General features: G+C 29.4%; 7 protein-coding genes across 7 annotated transcripts; 3 read left to right on the top strand and 4 right to left on the bottom strand.

Moving 5' to 3' along the window:
• Positions 1–630: 630 nt before the first annotated feature.
• Positions 631–1,827, top strand: TBLA0B07380 (uncharacterized protein; the record flags this gene model as incomplete). Its single annotated transcript, XM_004179027.1, has 1 exon — positions 631–1,827. One exon carries the CDS (start codon positions 631–633, stop codon positions 1,825–1,827), a length of 1,197 nt encoding a protein of 398 aa, XP_004179075.1.
• A 395-nt stretch (positions 1,828–2,222) lies between these two features.
• MIC26 (Mic26p) lies at positions 2,223–2,873 on the bottom strand (the record flags this gene model as incomplete). The annotated part of the gene is made up of 1 exon (XM_004179026.1): positions 2,223–2,873. The coding sequence occupies one exon, from the start codon at positions 2,871–2,873 to the stop codon at positions 2,223–2,225; it is 651 nt and encodes a 216-aa protein (XP_004179074.1).
• Positions 2,874–3,421: 548 nt separating this feature from the next.
• On the bottom strand, positions 3,422–6,214 carry TBLA0B07360 (uncharacterized protein; the record flags this gene model as incomplete). The annotated part of the gene is made up of 1 exon (XM_004179025.1): positions 3,422–6,214. The coding sequence occupies one exon, from the start codon at positions 6,212–6,214 to the stop codon at positions 3,422–3,424; it is 2,793 nt and encodes a 930-aa protein (XP_004179073.1).
• Positions 6,215–7,634: 1,420 nt separating this feature from the next.
• On the bottom strand, positions 7,635–8,030 carry ATG16 (Atg16p; the record flags this gene model as incomplete). The annotated part of the gene is made up of 1 exon (XM_004179024.1): positions 7,635–8,030. One exon carries the CDS (start codon positions 8,028–8,030, stop codon positions 7,635–7,637), a length of 396 nt encoding a protein of 131 aa, XP_004179072.1.
• Positions 8,031–8,456: 426 nt separating this feature from the next.
• Positions 8,457–11,150, top strand: CVM1 (Cvm1p; the record flags this gene model as incomplete). Its single annotated transcript, XM_004179023.1, has 1 exon — positions 8,457–11,150. The coding sequence occupies one exon, from the start codon at positions 8,457–8,459 to the stop codon at positions 11,148–11,150; it is 2,694 nt and encodes an 897-aa protein (XP_004179071.1).
• A 445-nt stretch (positions 11,151–11,595) lies between these two features.
• DUN1 (serine/threonine protein kinase DUN1) lies at positions 11,596–13,380 on the top strand (the record flags this gene model as incomplete). The annotated part of the gene is made up of 2 exons (XM_004179022.1): positions 11,596–11,619; positions 11,788–13,380. The coding sequence occupies 2 exons, from the start codon at positions 11,596–11,598 to the stop codon at positions 13,378–13,380; spliced, it is 1,617 nt and encodes a 538-aa protein (XP_004179070.1).
• A 365-nt stretch (positions 13,381–13,745) lies between these two features.
• Positions 13,746–17,060, bottom strand: POL3 (DNA-directed DNA polymerase delta POL3; the record flags this gene model as incomplete). The annotated part of the gene is made up of 1 exon (XM_004179021.1): positions 13,746–17,060. The coding sequence occupies one exon, from the start codon at positions 17,058–17,060 to the stop codon at positions 13,746–13,748; it is 3,315 nt and encodes a 1,104-aa protein (XP_004179069.1).
• Positions 17,061–17,360: the final 300 nt, after the last annotated feature.

The raw sequence follows: 17,360 nt of genomic DNA, 5'->3' as shown, positions 1-17,360 counted from the left end.
TGCAAAAGACATCATGAGAATTATAGGCACACAATATGATTGAATAGCACAAAGTAACATCAGGCGATGTCTCCAAAGTCTAATTTTAGAAGATACTATTGTGCCCTTGGATTATAGTAATGAATAGTTGCAAATTTGGAGAATATTTGAAGTTTTGGAGCAATCCAAAACCTTTTTGAAATTATCGGTTTTAACACCCCCGGCTTTTACTATATTGGGAGTGACATAAAATTTCATACAGAAACTAGGGAAAAATAGACTTAACAAAGCATAATTTGGCATAGAATGTGGATTTGTCAAGATGTTTTATAGACACTTAGTACTTACCATGATGCCGCCTTTCAAGGTTATTTACTTATAGTTATTATATTGGCTTAAGGCTACAAGAGGAAAGATTCCTTTATTTTATGAGACACAATTTCCCTTTGAAATATATCGATATAGGTTGAAAAAATTCAGACGTAATCTATATAAGAAGTAATGATTTCAATTCAATTTTTTTTGTAACTATGTGTGTTTACCAAGAGTTAGTATACTTATCTTAATAGTATATAACTAATAGTTTACCTTTAAGAATTAACATCTTATATCCATCCAACCTCTCTTTATTGCTATAAAATTTTTGCAATTATGTTGCCTGAACAAGTTCGTACTATTATCAAGGCTACTGTTCCTGTACTGGAGCAACATGGTACAACCATAACAAAAACCTTCTATAAAAATATGCTTAACGATCATAATGAATTACGTAATGTATTTAATAGAACAAATCAAATGAGAGGTGCTCAACCAAATGCATTGGCCACTACAGTACTTGCTGCTGCAAAACATATCGATGATTTATCACCACTTTTAACTCATGTTAGACAAATTGGTCATAAACATCGTGCACTACAAATTTACCCAGAACAATACGATATTGTTGGTGAATATTTAATTAAAGCTATTCAACAAGTCCTTGGACCTGCTGCTACTCCGCAAATTATTGATGCATGGACTAAAGCTTATGGAGAAATTGCTAACGTTTTTATTGATGTCGAAAAGCAGATGTATAAAGAGGCTATGTGGCCAGGTTGGAAAAAATTTCTCGTTAGTGCCATGGAACCTGTAGGTACAAATGTTATCAAATTTACAGTGACTCCAAAGAATCCAACTGATATAATTTTGAAAAATTTACCCATCGAAGCAGGACAATACATTACAGTTAAGACACATCCAATCCGTCAAGATAATAAATATGACGCATTAAGACATTATTCTCTATGTTCTTCATTACATGATGAAAACTTAAAATTCTCTGTCAAATTAGAACAAACTGAAAACTTACCTAACGGGTTAGTTTCCGAGTATTTAGACTTAGATGTTAAAGTTGGTGATGAATTAGAATTGAGTGCCCCTGCTGGTGATTTCACAATGAATAAAGATTTAATCATGCAAGATAAAGTTCCTTTAGTATTATTGGCTGCAGGTGTTGGGGCTACTCCTTTATTAGCCATGCTAGAGACACAAATTAGAAATTATCCTAGCAGGCCAATTTATTGGTTCCAATCATCACAAGATGAAGCTTCTGAAGTATTTAAGAAAGAAGTGGATGGATTATTAAAGAACGCTTCATCTGTTAAGAAAGTTGTAGTTCACACTAACAAACAACCAGAAATTGATGCTAAATTTTTGAAAGAAAACATTCCTGAAGGTGCTGATGTATATCTATGTGGTCCTTTGGGCTTCATGAAAGGTATGGTCGATCATTTCAAAGTATTAGAATTCAAGAAAGATGACATTCATTACGAACCTTTCGGTCCAAAGATGTCTACAGTCAAGGTCTAATGGAATAAAGTTAGGATATTAATTTTATTCCTTCTTATTTAACTTTGCTTTATTATTAAAGTCTTTGTCTTTGATGATCAAATGCGAACCTTATTTATTTGCTAATCTATCTATTTATTTTTAATTTATTAATAAATATATCTATATCTCTAAAGTATTAATGTTTTTGAATTAAGTTTGATTTAAAACGACTAATTACTATTTCTTCTGAATTAATTCAAATATTTTGTATATATATTTAAAGATTAAGAATAATATCTATAGTATATATAGATGGCAAGTGTAACTTATTTTTACTTACAGGCTAGAGAGAGAAGAATATATAGATTTTGAATATATGTTTAGAAAAGATTAATGAAATACCAGGTCATATTTATTTTTTGAAGTATACTTATTTACTCACCACCCAACAAATTCTTAAAATAGTTTTGTAACTTCCAACCAGAACGAGTCACTTTTTGAGTTAAATCTACACCAACTCCATACATCCATTTAGTATTATCAATTGTGGCATCCTGGAATTTAGTAAATTTAGGTAATTTTGATTCTTCCCATTCATGTAGCAGATCAATTGTATTAGAGTATGTCTTTGGTAATGTATAATAGAAGCCAGCAGTACCAAATATCACCGGCATTGAAACTCTATAGAGAATATTACTTCTTTTAGTTAAAACGGAACCTGCCATGGCTGCAACACCAATATAGAAAATATTAGGGATCAATAATTCTGAATGATCTGAATGTAATGAACTTAGAGTACCTGTGATTTTTGACTCATAATAATAATATTTGTTATTAATTTTTTCGAGTTTAGAATCTACTAAATCACATAATGTTACTAAATTTTTCCTAGTAGTTGAAGAAAAAGATAATAAATACTTTGGACAACGAACTGATATACCATCGACAATTTTTGGAGATCCAATAATTTTGGATGATGAAATTAATTTGCAGTTTTGTGACTTTAAAGGAAGAAGTTCCAGATTATCCTGAGGTGGTATCACTTGTTCTTTAATTGGATCAACTTGGCGGTAGAAATCAACCATCTTTATTTGTGTATTAACTAACTTTATTATGCTTCACAAAAAACTTTGAGTTAAGATCTAATGTTTCCCTCAGTATTGCTTACACTAAAATAAGGTTCACTTTTAATGTATTTTTTAATTTTTTGAAACTAATTTCCGAAGCTTCCATGAAATAATTTCATTAGAGACAATTGTAATAGTAAAAAGGATAATAATTAATATGGACTTTTTTCTAATGACAAAAAAAAGCACCTTCAAAAATACGAATATTTATTACAATGAATATGAATTTATAGAATGGTATATATATCATATATGTATATATGGCTATATCATTGCATGATATAGATGAATGAGTTATATAAATAAACTAGAGATAACTAAAAAAAAAGATAAATTGTAACAAATAAAAAAGAAAAGGAAATAAAATGAAATGTTATAAGGTAACATTTAGTTAGAATAAATAAAAAGGGAAAAGAAGGTGGTGAATGCAAAGTTATTTTAATATAAGTTTATAGTACATAGTAATTAAAAATCAGGATTGATAATTTGTTTATGTAAAATCCAATTTACTTCCCAAACAATTTTCTGAAAAAACCTTTTTTAGAGTGTGTATCTGAAGGTGAAATAGTTATTTTTCCTTTTGATTTAGTTTTCTTAATACGACTACGTTTCCCCATCATATTAGGATCTAATGATTTTGTTGGAGTCAAACTTGGCAATGAGTCGTTATTTGGTGAAGATTTTGAACCTTTAGGAGATGATGAGCCTACAGGTATTACAGAACCCCTTCTTTCATATTGATATTTCTGAGATCTTAGAGGTGAAAGTGAATTGGGAATTGCATTAGGATGTAAGTAATTTGAATATTGTTTTGTACTCGGATCAAATATTTGATAATGGGATTGCGTATTTGATTTTGTTTTTCTAGTTGCCGTATCTGAATTATAACTGGAGCCATCAATCATTGATCTCACTTTATACATCCCAGCTTCCGGGAACTGTAACCTTGAACTTCTTGCAGAACTACCCGACCTTAATTGTTTTATCTTTACACCATTTGATTCAATTATTTGAGAATTTTCTTCATTCAATCTTGAAGGTGTAGGTATGATATATCCAATTTTTTCGAACATATCGATTTTCTTTTGTTGTTCATTTGATATTGGGAAATATTCTCCTATAGACGTGACTGATTCTGCTTCTGACTCATTGTCTGAAACTTCTACTCGTTCTACCGAATCATTATCATCATAATATGAAGCTGAGATATAAGGATTTTTACAAGTTTTTGAAATTAATCTATCAATGGCATTCAATTTTGCTTCCAAATTTGTTTGGGTATTAGTAGAAGCTACACTAAATAATTTTTCACCCATAGAACGTTCATTATCAGGTATACTTATATTATCATTATTAGATATTTGTGTATCATTATTATCATCATCATTATTTTCATTAGAATATAATATTTTTGAATTTTCTTGTTGTGCCTTTTTATATTGAGTTAAAGGATTATCTAATAAATTTGGATCAAAGAATTCATAAGGAATAACAACAGTGGGTGATCTAAAATGTTTCATTACAAAAAAGGGTAATTTAACGTACCTATTTGAAAATTTAATTTGTAAATTTGTACTTACTGTTGCAACAGTTTGAAAATCCGGATTGTGAACTGAACATGCTCCAACAAATGCATCTTTTAAAGATTCTGCTTTAACAAATTCAATTGTAAGTTTAATAATTTTATTTTGTAATCTTGACTTATAATAATCTAAAATATTTCTACATTTTGCAATAGCTTGTTCATGAATTGCTTCCAATCTTAATTCAGTGGAAATATTATCTGGATTTGATGTTAAGGAATTATCAACACTATACTTGGAATGTAAAGAATCTCTATCCGAAGTACTATTAAGAGAAACAGATGCTGAATTATTTGTTTTAAAAGTATTTAAAGAATCTTTATAACTTTTTTTATATTTCATATTTTTTAAAATATCTTCATAAAAGGGAATTGCTGTAGAAATAATCAAATGATCACCATCTCTTGCTTGGTTAAAAATATACCAATCTGCAGTGGACCACGTGAATCTTCTACCTGAAATAAAACATGTGACACTTCTGACACTTGACTTATGTGGATGTTGGCCTTCAAGATTTTGTTTACTGTTTGAAATTTTTTCGTTAAAACTTTTCATATATGAATCAAATTTGATATGCTTGGTAGTCAAAGTGATAGCTTTATGAGTTATAGATGGTCTCGAAGGATAAGTTGGTACCAATATATCATTGACTGCTTGAGCAGTATATGTCGATATAGAATTATTCGAATTTGTTGTAGATAATGGAGGCATAGTATATGTTGGTATCTGTTGTCTAAAATCGAATTGTTCAAGATCATTTGGAACTGAGTTTGATGATCTACTTTGTGAAGTATAGAAATTTTCTAATTCAGCTAATTCTTCATCAGACATTCCAGCAAATGATTTCCTTGTAGAACCATCCTTTTGAGAAGAATTTTTATTTGGATTATGTTTAACTACAGAACCATTTCTTGATTCATATTGATCTTCTAATTCATGCAAATTTGAAAAAGCTGATTGTGATATATAACCATATTTAGAACCTGAATTTAATCTTGTATTATCTTCTGTTAATTTTGTAATTAATCTTTGGTCTTGCGATGATATATTTGATAGATCAAAATCTTTCCCAGCAGTTTCGTCGTCTGGGTTCGAATAAGTACGTAAATTGTTCAAATTTAAACATGATTTAGCAGGTGGTGGTGGTAATCTTGGAGATTTATAATTTGAATAAGTTGATGTGGTTGTTGATGAATTTGTATAACTTTTATGCTTTTGTAAAGGAATTCTTGTTGTAGAGTTTATTGAATTAGTATTCAAAGAATTTGTTGAAGACAATGAATCTTGTAAAGGAAGAGGAGAAGATAACCTTTGGTATGGATCTGTACTTCTTGAACGTTTCAATTCAGTACCATGTACACTTAGAAAGGGACTATTACTATTAGTATTATTATTATTGCTATAGGTAGTTAGATTACTATTATTTGTTAATGGTCTTGGATAATCAAATACACTATTGCTATATGCAACGTCATCTAAATCTGAGTTTGTGATTACATCACCATGTGAAGATCTTCTTTGTCTTGAAGTGGGCCTTGTAGTAGCATTGGGATTGTTATAATTTGGGTTATATTGTGGTGGAGTATGAATGTATCTATTATTCAAACTAATGTGCATATGATTTTTTTTCAAAGCAGTAATTTGATCATCTACCAACGATGGAGATAAATCATCGAATGAAACATGATTTGTGAATAGTGAGTTAAGATCAGGCATAGTTGCGATGTTTGGTAAGGTAAAAAAACAATAAAAGCTTATTTCCCTGATATATAGTATTTTATCCCTAGTATCTTCTTTAGCGAATGTGAAAAGTGTATAGCAATATGAATCACAATTGTATCCTTTGTTTTATGCAAAAATAAAATATAAAAATTTCAGATTAAAAAAAAAAATAATTGAGTATAATTAAATAGCAACAATATTTGTTGGTTATTTCAATATTATCGTTATTATTCCTTTTTTCTAGTTTATATTGTGTTTTTTTCCTATTTTTATCTTTATTTTTCTTTTTTGTTTTTGAAATATATTATTGTACTTAATTGATTGATACCATATAATAGATTATCAAATACTTGTAATATCAAAATAATTTCCTAATTTGTAGTAATTTTTGCCCAATTAGCACATGCAGATAGGTACAAATCTATTGATATACACGTATATAGATAAATTTCAAATAGCAAAAGAAAAAAAAAAGTCAAAGCTTCAATATATTCAATTTCTAGTATAATTATTTTAAAAAATTAAAGTTTTATAAAATTCTTTTCTAATAAAATTAAATGAAATAAACTACCATATTGATTATTCATTAATTTATTAATATTAGATGATTAAATGATAAGAAAATCCTTATTTTCCACTTTCAATTTCCATGTCCTAGATTAAATAGAATGGGGCTCGTGAACCTTAATTACGAAAATCGTAATCCTTATTTGCCGATAATTTCATTGTTTGCGGTTCGCTAATAATTTCCTAAAAAAACAACGCACGTGATCTCGTGTAAAATTTCCTATTTCAAATCTCGCTTAAAATTACATTCGCTTACAACTTCCATTTTTATTTTTGCTTAGCATTTCTTATTTCGCTTAAATTATCAGTTTATGAATTCGCTTTAAATTTCCATTTTTAAATTAGCTTAAAATTTCCTTTTTTCGGTTTAAAACGACGCGCCACAAAATTAGCGCCATAAAGTATGATAATTAAAAATATTTCATAGAAATCCACTAAACATGTTATATCCTTTATAGAGACTTATATTTTAGTATATACACATGTGTGTCTTGTATAATGAGATATATAGATAAGTTTCCCCACATTATCAAACAGAAAAACAAAAAAACAAAAAAACAACAGAAAAATAAACAAAAAATAAACAAAAAAATAAACAAAAAATAAACAAAAGACTTGACAATACACTTCAGGGGTGGGCAGCAATTCAACATCTTAAGGGTTGTTGGCACATAACTGGTTCCTGTACCATAATGCCAAGTGTCTTTGATCGATTGTGAAAAAAAAATACAAAAGCTAACCCATTTACACTGAAGTTAATTGCGTAATGGTTCCTTGTAAATTATATTTTATTGGCATTTTATTTGAAGGAATGTATATGGCAAATTACAAAAAGTTGGTCTTGATTTTAGTTGTCTTTGCCAATATCAATATTAGAAACATTCAAGTGGTCTGCTTGATCTTGTACTCTTTTCAACCATCTCTCTACTAATGTGTCATGTTCCTTCTTTAATTCCAAATATTTTTGGTTCAACATATTATCTTCGATAGTCAACTCTAACAACTCATTATTTACATTCTCAATCATCTTGTCTTTCATCTTAATAGTCTCATTCAATTGATATATTTCGATTTCTTTCTTACGTATATCATTCTTCAAACTATTGAATAATTTCTCACCTTCTTTGTTACTTTTTTCAGTTCCAATTATATCTTTTCCCGATATCTGTGTAGTAAACAACTCTTCGAATCTACGTTCGATCGTATCTCTTCTTAAGAGTCGTTCAATCACCACCTCATCCATTGATATTCTATATCTATATATAGATGTATATGTCGTTGGTTTTAGTTGCTGTTGAATACAGTTTTTCGCTAAATGAATATGCTAAATATTATTATCTTTCTCATCTATTTTTATTTTAATCGGCTTTTTTCATACTATTATATAGTCCGAAGCTTAACTAACTTTACTCAATTTACGCCATAAACAAGAATGTTAAGATTACCTTTGTCAATAATATAAAAAAAAAAAAATTCTTTAGTGAGATTGATCTACAAAAATATATTTTTTTTCCTTTAAAAAGAAAGATTTCCTTTTCCTTCCCAATTATAGTGACTCACCACAATCTTTAATCTTCATTCATTTGATTTTTTTTTTTATTACTTTTGAAGGCTCATCCCCCTTTTTGTAAAGTTTCTTTCTTTATCTTTGGAATAGATTATTTCGTAGATGGACCAACAACAGAAATTAACCACTGAAGATAACAGCAATCCTATTTCACCTGATGATAACAATCTTCAGTCTAAAACTCAACCACAGACTCCGTCACAATCGTCATGGTATACTAATTGGTGGAATAGAAATAATGCAGATATAACATCGCATCCTAACGATAGAGTTACTAATGAAACTCCAATTGAAAATTCAGATGAAAATACCAATGCAAATGAAAATACAAATGCAAGCACAAATACAAATATAATCTCTACTGAACATAGTGTGACGCTTCCACCAGGAGGAGATTCATGGTATGGATACGCTTGGAACAAATTACCACAAATTCCATATTTGAAATCTAATCCTCAACCTGTTTTAGAATTGGATGATGATACGACTTATCAAGATTTAAATGAAACTCAAAAAGATCTTATCAAGAGAGAAATTTTGGAATCCATAACTCAAAAAAATGATTCTTGGTGTTGGTATAAAGAAATGAAAATAGATAGTGATATACCAAATTCAGATTCATCATTTAATAATGAAGGATTCATTAATGCTTTCAACACGTCTTCCATGAAATGGCCAATTCCCTATGACCAATACCCGTTGGGACCTCAAAATCAAAATATTCATCATATTGGTATTCATAATTCAATTATTTTGCCTTCACAAACCCCATTAGAGACTTTGCATACTCAACCTTTGAAAACAAAAATTGTTACAACAGTTAAAGAACATTATAATTTTGAAAATGAAACACATTTATATTTAAAAAAAAATTTAGAAGGTAAATTATTTGAGAAAAATGTGGTTATATTATCATGTACAGGTTATTTACCAAAAAATTATGAAAAATATTCCATTGAACATCAACCAACTTCTTTTGAGCTTACAACAAATCTATCAAAAAATTTATTAAATGAACATCCAAAAAATATTCATACAATTTCATTACATTGTCCCTTACATATCAAATCTTTGGATGAAAATTTAGATGAAGTTATTGAGATTTTAAAACATTGGAAACATTTATTTAAAGAAGCAGATGTCATACTTTTCATGGGGGTTTATCATAGCTCTCCTCTTTTAATTTTAATTATTCATCATATCTTAAAGACTAAATCAAATTTTCAAATTAGTTCAAATATTCCAGTTGGTATATTATTATTCGAATCATGCTTACAAGGCTATCGATTTTGGGATCATAATACTGATTTATTAACTTATAGCCACGATAATAATTATTTAAAGAAAAAAAATTCAAGCACAAATATTAAATCTTTGTCAAATGATTATAATAAAATTTTACAAACAAGAGAAAAGGAACTTTTCCAAAATACTACAAAACTTGAAAAAGATACATTATTAAAATTGAGAAATTATAGAAAAGTAGATTCCAAAGAGTCTAAAAAAGTTCAAAGTGCATTATCTAAAATTTTGAATAATTGGCCAACTTCAAGATTAACTTTTTTTGGTAAATTATATGATAATTTTATGACTATTTCACAAAAATTAGCCGTTGATTATACTCATCCTCAAATATTTAGAAATATTTGGTGTGATGCAAAATATATGGGAGTAGATTTAAAATCACCTTTAGAATCTGGATTAAATGACGAACCTATGGAAGATGATAATTTAACTTATGAAACCATTTTGCCAATACCAAATAATCGATTAATGGAAATTGTTATTATTAACAATTTTTTACTTGCTTTAAATTTAGGCTATTATAAATTCATTCCAATATTTAAATTACTTTCTCCATTTTTCATTTCTAGGTCTTTTAATTCAAATACCGTACCATCAACTTTACAAAAGAAATTACAAAATCAATTAAAAAGTTGGTTACAAGAAATGGATTCGTTTTGGAAAGGACAAGAAGAAATTCCAAGAAGAATTATAGATAATATTCAATTTCCAGAAACTTTATTATCATTATACCCAATTTTACAATATTTGTATTACAAATATCATATAAATAAACGCGATAATCCAAATTCTAATGTCATTAACAATACAATCTCACCCAAAATTAATATAAATACAACTAATAATACCACTATTATCTCTCATACAAAATTAAGCACCACCACCACTACTACAAATAATAAAAATAAAAATAATGATATTTCTTCCTCTTCTATAACTAATACTGAAAATAATAATAAGAATGACAATCTAAATCCCACAACGTTATCTTCTGAAAAAATTTTAAAAGAAGAAAATCTTTTTGTATTAGAAACTGATATGTACACTGATGATTCAGTATATCAATGTTTCATCCAAAATACATTATCCACAAAATCTCCTCTAAATAAGAAGCAATTACATTTATTAAATGATCATTCTACCCCCAAAAGTATTCTAAATGAAACAAACCAATATGATTTGGTATGGAAGTTTCATGAAGCTTTATCACTATATATGCGAATTAACAATTTACCGCACCAAGAATTTCCCTTACATCTTTCCTTTGCATTAACAGCAAAAGATACAACTTTTTGGAAAATTTCAAAACCAGATCCTACGAATTTTATTAACGATAATTCTGAAGCCATTACACGCGTGAAGCAAACATGGGAAGTTTATCAGCATTGGGACCCACCTACAAGAGGTCTCAAACAATTAAAAAGAATATTAAGTGTCTTAGAATTTTATGATGATGCAGAATCGTTAATTGAAGATGTTAAAAATCCTTAAAAATGTAATTGCCGTAATTTTTTGATAGAAAAATACATTTGATAATGCTAAATATTTTTCAATTTTCCAGACACATTTGGCATTCCGGAATTAGATATGATTTAGCTACCTAGTTGTGTGTATAATTGGAGATACTCATTAATATTGGTACAATTAGTATATGCAATGCCTATCTTGAAGTTCAATATTTAATTCCTCAAATTCTTTTTGTAATCATTGTTTATACTTTTACTATTAGCGTTTGTTTACATTTCTAAATGTCGCGTTTTGAATGGAATTTCAGAAGCGTTACTCTAAAAATGATATAAGATGTTTTGTTCAAGAATTTGAAATACTTTGCAAACTGGTTTAAGATATTTTTATTGTAGCAAACAGAAATAATTATTATAGACTATTTACACTAAATAGAATACATCTATTCCATTGAATACAAATATATACAACTATGCAAACTTCAGGGTTAAAAAGAGTATGTATTATAATTCTGATCTGATATAGAGGCAGCCTTATTTGGCTCCTTATGATGAATGATGACCGAGGGGTATTCACAAGATTATTATGAAATTAATTTGATCAATTACTAACCATATCTAATTGTGTTTCCATTTGGAAATCTTCGATTTTTTTTTCTTTATAGGAGAGATCTAAAGAAATTCATGTAAACGTAAAAAGATTACAAACCGTAGAGTTTGAAGTTAAGAAAGCCCCATTAGCAGAATTAATAAGTTTAATCCCTGGGAAAGAACAAAAGATTGATATTTATGATAAACCCACAACGTCTGTCGGAAGGAGTAGATCCTGTGATATCGTCCTACCTGAAATAGATATTTCAACAATACATGCTTATTTAAATTTAGTTGAAATGGAAGTTGATAACATTCAAAGAAAATTAATAAATATCGTTGATAATAGTAGAAACGGTACATTTGTAAATGGTAATAAATTAGTAAAAAAGGATCAAATTTTAAAAAATGGTGACAAAGTTGTCTTTGGTAGGAGTTGCTCATTTTTATTTAAATACCTAACATGCAGTCAAGAAAACGAAGAGGATCATAATACCACACTAACAGAGAAATCTAGAGAGAATACGCTCGTGGAAGGAGGCAGTATACAATTATCAGAAGCTGAAACAGATTCTCGCCAACAAACAGATAAATGTAGTAATGAAGTAAAGTCTACAGACAATGACGATGTCTTTAAAAAACCTCAATTTGGCTTTACTAGCAGTCAAACAATGTTGAGAATGTCATTCAAACAGCCAAACTTATCAGTATTTGATAAATATGTTATTGGTAAAGAATTAGGTTCAGGCCATTATGCTGTTGTGAAGGAAGGTATCAATAAAAAGACAGGAAAAGCTGTTGCTATTAAAATTTTTCATCCTCAACAAAATGATGATCAGAAAAAGAGCCGTCAATTTAGAGAGGAGACTAATATTTTAATGAGTGTTCAGCACCCAAATATTGTGAATTTACTTGACAGTTTCATCGAGCCTGTTAGTAAAATGCAAATTCAAAAATATTTAGTTTTGGATAAAGTTGATGATGGTGAATTATTTGATAGAATTGTTAAAAAAACTTGCCTAAGGCAAGATGAAACTAAAGCATTATTTTTACAAATTTTATCTGGCTTAAAATATTTACACAGTAGAAACGTTATTCACAGGGATATTAAACCAGAAAATATATTATTGAAAATTACAAGAAGAACCTCCCCAGACCAAATACAAACTGGACCTTGGGATGAAGATGAAGTTGACATTCAAGTTAAGATAGCTGATTTTGGGCTTGCAAAATTTACAGGAGAACTGCAATTCACTAACACATTATGCGGTACTCCTTCTTATGTTGCTCCAGAAGTTTTAGTAAAGAATGGCTATACTGCTAAAGTTGATATATGGAGTTCTGGTGTCCTACTATATGTATGTCTCTGTGGGTTTCCTCCATTCAGTGATCAATTAGCTCCTCCTACTTTGAAAGAACAAATATTGCAAGGAAAATTTGCATTTTACTCTCCGTATTGGGATGAGATAGATGACACAGTTTTACATTTAATTTCTAATTTGTTAGTTGTTGATCCAACAACTAGGTTTGATGTAAATGCGACATTAAATCATCCATGGTTCCAAAGCATGTTGCAAGACCAAGATAGCTTTTCTACTGAAATTAAGCGCTTACAAATAATAGATAATAAAATACCGAAAACATATTCCGAGCTATCCTGCTTATAAGAAATTTTATGTAAATAAATTTATTTAAGCTGGATTACATCTTTTCTATAATTATGTGCCATATTAACTTTTTTTTACGTCAGTACTTTCCTTTATCTAATGATTTACTATATATTTTGTTTTGTATATTTATAAGTGACCTCAACGTTTAGTTAAGTTATAAAATTAAATATACTGGGATCTCTCCATTATTTATTTTGCAACTCCCCGTTTTGTTATTCTTCTACACTTCTACATCTTCGCTTTAGAAACATGACTTTGTATTTTCATTACCAAATTACAAACTGGAATATTATGATTAAATTAAATATTACGAATGAATTAAACTATTATACATGTATATAACTTCATTTTATATGGAACTTTTACCATTTACTTAGTTCATCCATCTTTTCTTGAAGTTCTTTTTTAACTTTAACTCTCATATAAAAGATATCACAGTTTTTGTTAGAACATAGAACTTCATTATGCAGAGTTCCAGCACAGCGTTGACATTCTGTCCAAACGCGTGAATATTTTTCTTGCAAGTCTCTCACATCATATAATGCTTTGACATAAAGTTCACTAGATTTACCTAAACAGTTAGAGCATAATGGGCCTTCACCTTTTTTTAATGAGGTTTTACAATTTTTACAAGCTTCAACTTTTTTAATGAAACCCATTAGACCTGTCTTCATATTACCTGTATTAATTTTAATAGATTTAACTAAAAACATTGCATTGGCTTGGCGTTCGCCAATGATAGGTTCAATAATACTAGTTAATGGATTTTGCAATTGATTTGTTAGGTAATATTTGGAATCAATCTGGATATTGTGTTCTAGAGCATATAATGGATCTTCTGCTCTATTATACAATTTATCATTCCCACTAGTAACAACGTAATCAACACGATCACCAACATTTGGGCCGTTACCATCTCTCTTTTTAATACGAGCGGCAAGTACTGCATGAGGTTGCGGATTTGTGTATTGAGGAGCTAGTGTTTTAGAAATAATTAGTTTTGAAATATCAGCGCGATTGTGTAAAAGATCATCAATAACGTCCTTTACATATTCTAATGCACCATCAACATTTCTATCAATTAAAATTGTCTTTAAGACTCTATTCATGACGATGGAAACTAAGGGACAAGAATCACGACGGACAGATGCTAACCCCTTTTGATCTAATTTATCAAATTTATCAGGATTTGTCCAATACAACCCAGCATATCTCTTTTTATTGATTAGTAGGTATGGGAAATAAACTTTTTCGAATTCTAGATTAATTGGATGCTTAAATAAGGTAGAAACCCAGGCAGCAGCTTCTGTACCTAATCTCATTGACTCCTTAAGATCTGATGTACCAAATTTTACCATTACAGAATCGGTATCACCATAAACAACTACAGCATCATGCTCATACCCATTTTTAACCGAGTATTTATCTTGAACAGCATTCTTGGTTTCTAAAATCATCTTACGACCGAAAGAAGTAACAGAAGAAGAAATAGCCAGACATGGTAGCTTCCCTACTGTTGCACCTGTAAACCCATAAACAGAATTTGCAGAAATTTTTAAAGCTAATTGTCTACCGTTCAAAACATCTCTTTTGAATGGATCTTTTTCCTTTTTTAGATCATTCTTAGCCTTTTTTCTAGCAGAGATTAGGTCATTCAGAATAATTGGTAAGATACCATGTCTTCTTTTCTCAGTAACGAAATAATCTCCATTTGGTGTAATGATATAATCTTCATCTAATTTCAAATTTAAACTATTTACAATTTGCTTATTGCACAATGTAGTGTAACACAAATTATGTGCCATCATGATACTGGGATATAATGAGTTGAAATCTAAGGTTGCAATTGGAATATCATAATAACCACGAATTGGTTCAATAACAGTAGCACCTTCATATTGTTCGTCAGATCCTTTACTTGTAATATTCGGAATAATGGTATCAATTTCCAGACATTTTCTGAACAGTTGTGATATAACTTTAATTTGTTGACCACGAGTTAATAGATATGAAAAAGGAACACCCGTAACACGAGCCATTTCTGTATAGTTAACGAGACCCATCAATTTATCTAATAAACGTAGCGGTAGATATGCATCCTTTAAACAATAAACAGCTAGCCTTCTTCTGGTTTCACTATCCCCCAATTGTAAATCTGTAATGATACTATGGTGAACATCTTCCTTTTGTTCGTTTAAGAAATTTGCAGAAACAGCATTTAAAGTATATGATCTTAATTTATATTCTCTTTGAATAAATTGGAACAGATCAAATTGTAAGCGACCATCAATATTTGTATTTTTAGATTCTCTTGTACCTGTAGCTTTGGAAGAGAAGACAGCTTCCTTCACTACTTGTTTAGAGTTGCTAATTCTACTAAAATAAGGAAAATCTTCAATCTTCAAGGCTTTTGCACGATCAATCAGATAAGGAAAATCGAAATTTTGAATATTATAACCAATCATTACATCAGGATCAACTTCGATGATAAAATCCTTCCAATGTTGTAGCATTTCAGCCTCAGTTTTATGATCAAAAACATGAGATCCAGTAATCGGGGCACAGGTATCTAATGTGAAAACATTACGAATAAAAGGTTTTTTTGCACCAACAACACTCACGATATTTGCAATTTGAATCACTGAGTCATATTCTGGTTCAGGAAAAATACCTACTCTACCAGCACATTCAATATCAAATGATAAAATACGTAATGGAGCTGTATGTGACCATTCACCTTCAGCAGGATGAGCAATCAAATCTTTGTAATTTATGGTGACTTCAAGTTGACAAGTAGACACTTTCATATTTTCTTGAATTAAATTATATTTGGTTTTGGGTAAAGTAATCCAAGACATACCAACAATACCACAATCGATCATTAGCCTTAAATTATAAGCGATATTATCATATGTCGTTGTACCATTTGAAAACCAGCCATTATAAGAGAAATAGCCTCTTTCAAAGCCTGTTCTTAGTTTATTGATTTGGTTAGGTTCGTTTAAATATACCTTCCAAAACTTTGATTTTGAATCACCTGAATAACCCCATATGGATTGCTTCTTAACAATTTCAATATGACTGATACAATTTGGTATTTGTTGATGAACATGATTTTTAAAATTGGTTAATTCATCTGGATCTTCTGCAAATTGGCCATTTTTGATAGGTATTGGAACATACAAATAATGTTTGAACCCTGTAACATTACATAATATCGAGTTCCCATTCTCTGTGACACCGAAAAATCGAACAACGCTTGAAGTACCATTATCTGAAATATGTGGTAGGATACTCTGTTCAGACTCAATCTGTTGGAAAGATATATCAGAAGTCATTGGATCAAAATCAGTTGGAATCTGTTTACGACAATATATTTGTTTTAAAGAATGTTCTGAGATTGCATCGGCTGAATCATGTTCCATTTGTGATAACTCATCTTCAAAAATGGTTGCTGACTGAGCCAAGTCTTTTGAATCTTTTGAAGATTGTGATTTTGAATTAATTGGTTTAAACCCTTTTTGTTTGAATTTAGCAAAATTTTGAGTGGGTATTATCTCTATATTATCATTTTGTAATTTAATTTTTTTATTTGAATTATTTTCATTATTGGCTGGATCATCATTAGTAGTTGGTGTGTCTTTATCCATTTCATTTAATCTCTTCAACGACGACATTGTGGTGTAAGTTCACTAAGTTAAAATTGATATCCCCTTAACCAATATTGTTGTTTTTTTATCGCAATTTTCTTTTTTTTTGCATGTTATATTATCTTTACTTCAGTATTTTATAATAGATAGATAATAGGATTTTTCAAAACTATTTTACGCGAAGCAACGCGTCAGAATATATTTTATAAGAAAAAGCTTTAACTTATGTAAAACATTTACAATTAGAATGATTAATACATAATAATATTAGAAATAGTACATAGATAGAAGCTACATAGATAGAAGCGATTTGAAGCATCTCACTGG

This window comes from Henningerozyma blattae, chromosome 2, assembly GCF_000315915.1.
Source record: "Henningerozyma blattae CBS 6284 chromosome 2, complete genome".
NCBI lineage: Eukaryota > Fungi > Ascomycota > Saccharomycetes > Saccharomycetales > Saccharomycetaceae > Henningerozyma > Henningerozyma blattae.
This window is presented reverse-complemented; position numbering and strand designations above follow the sequence as displayed.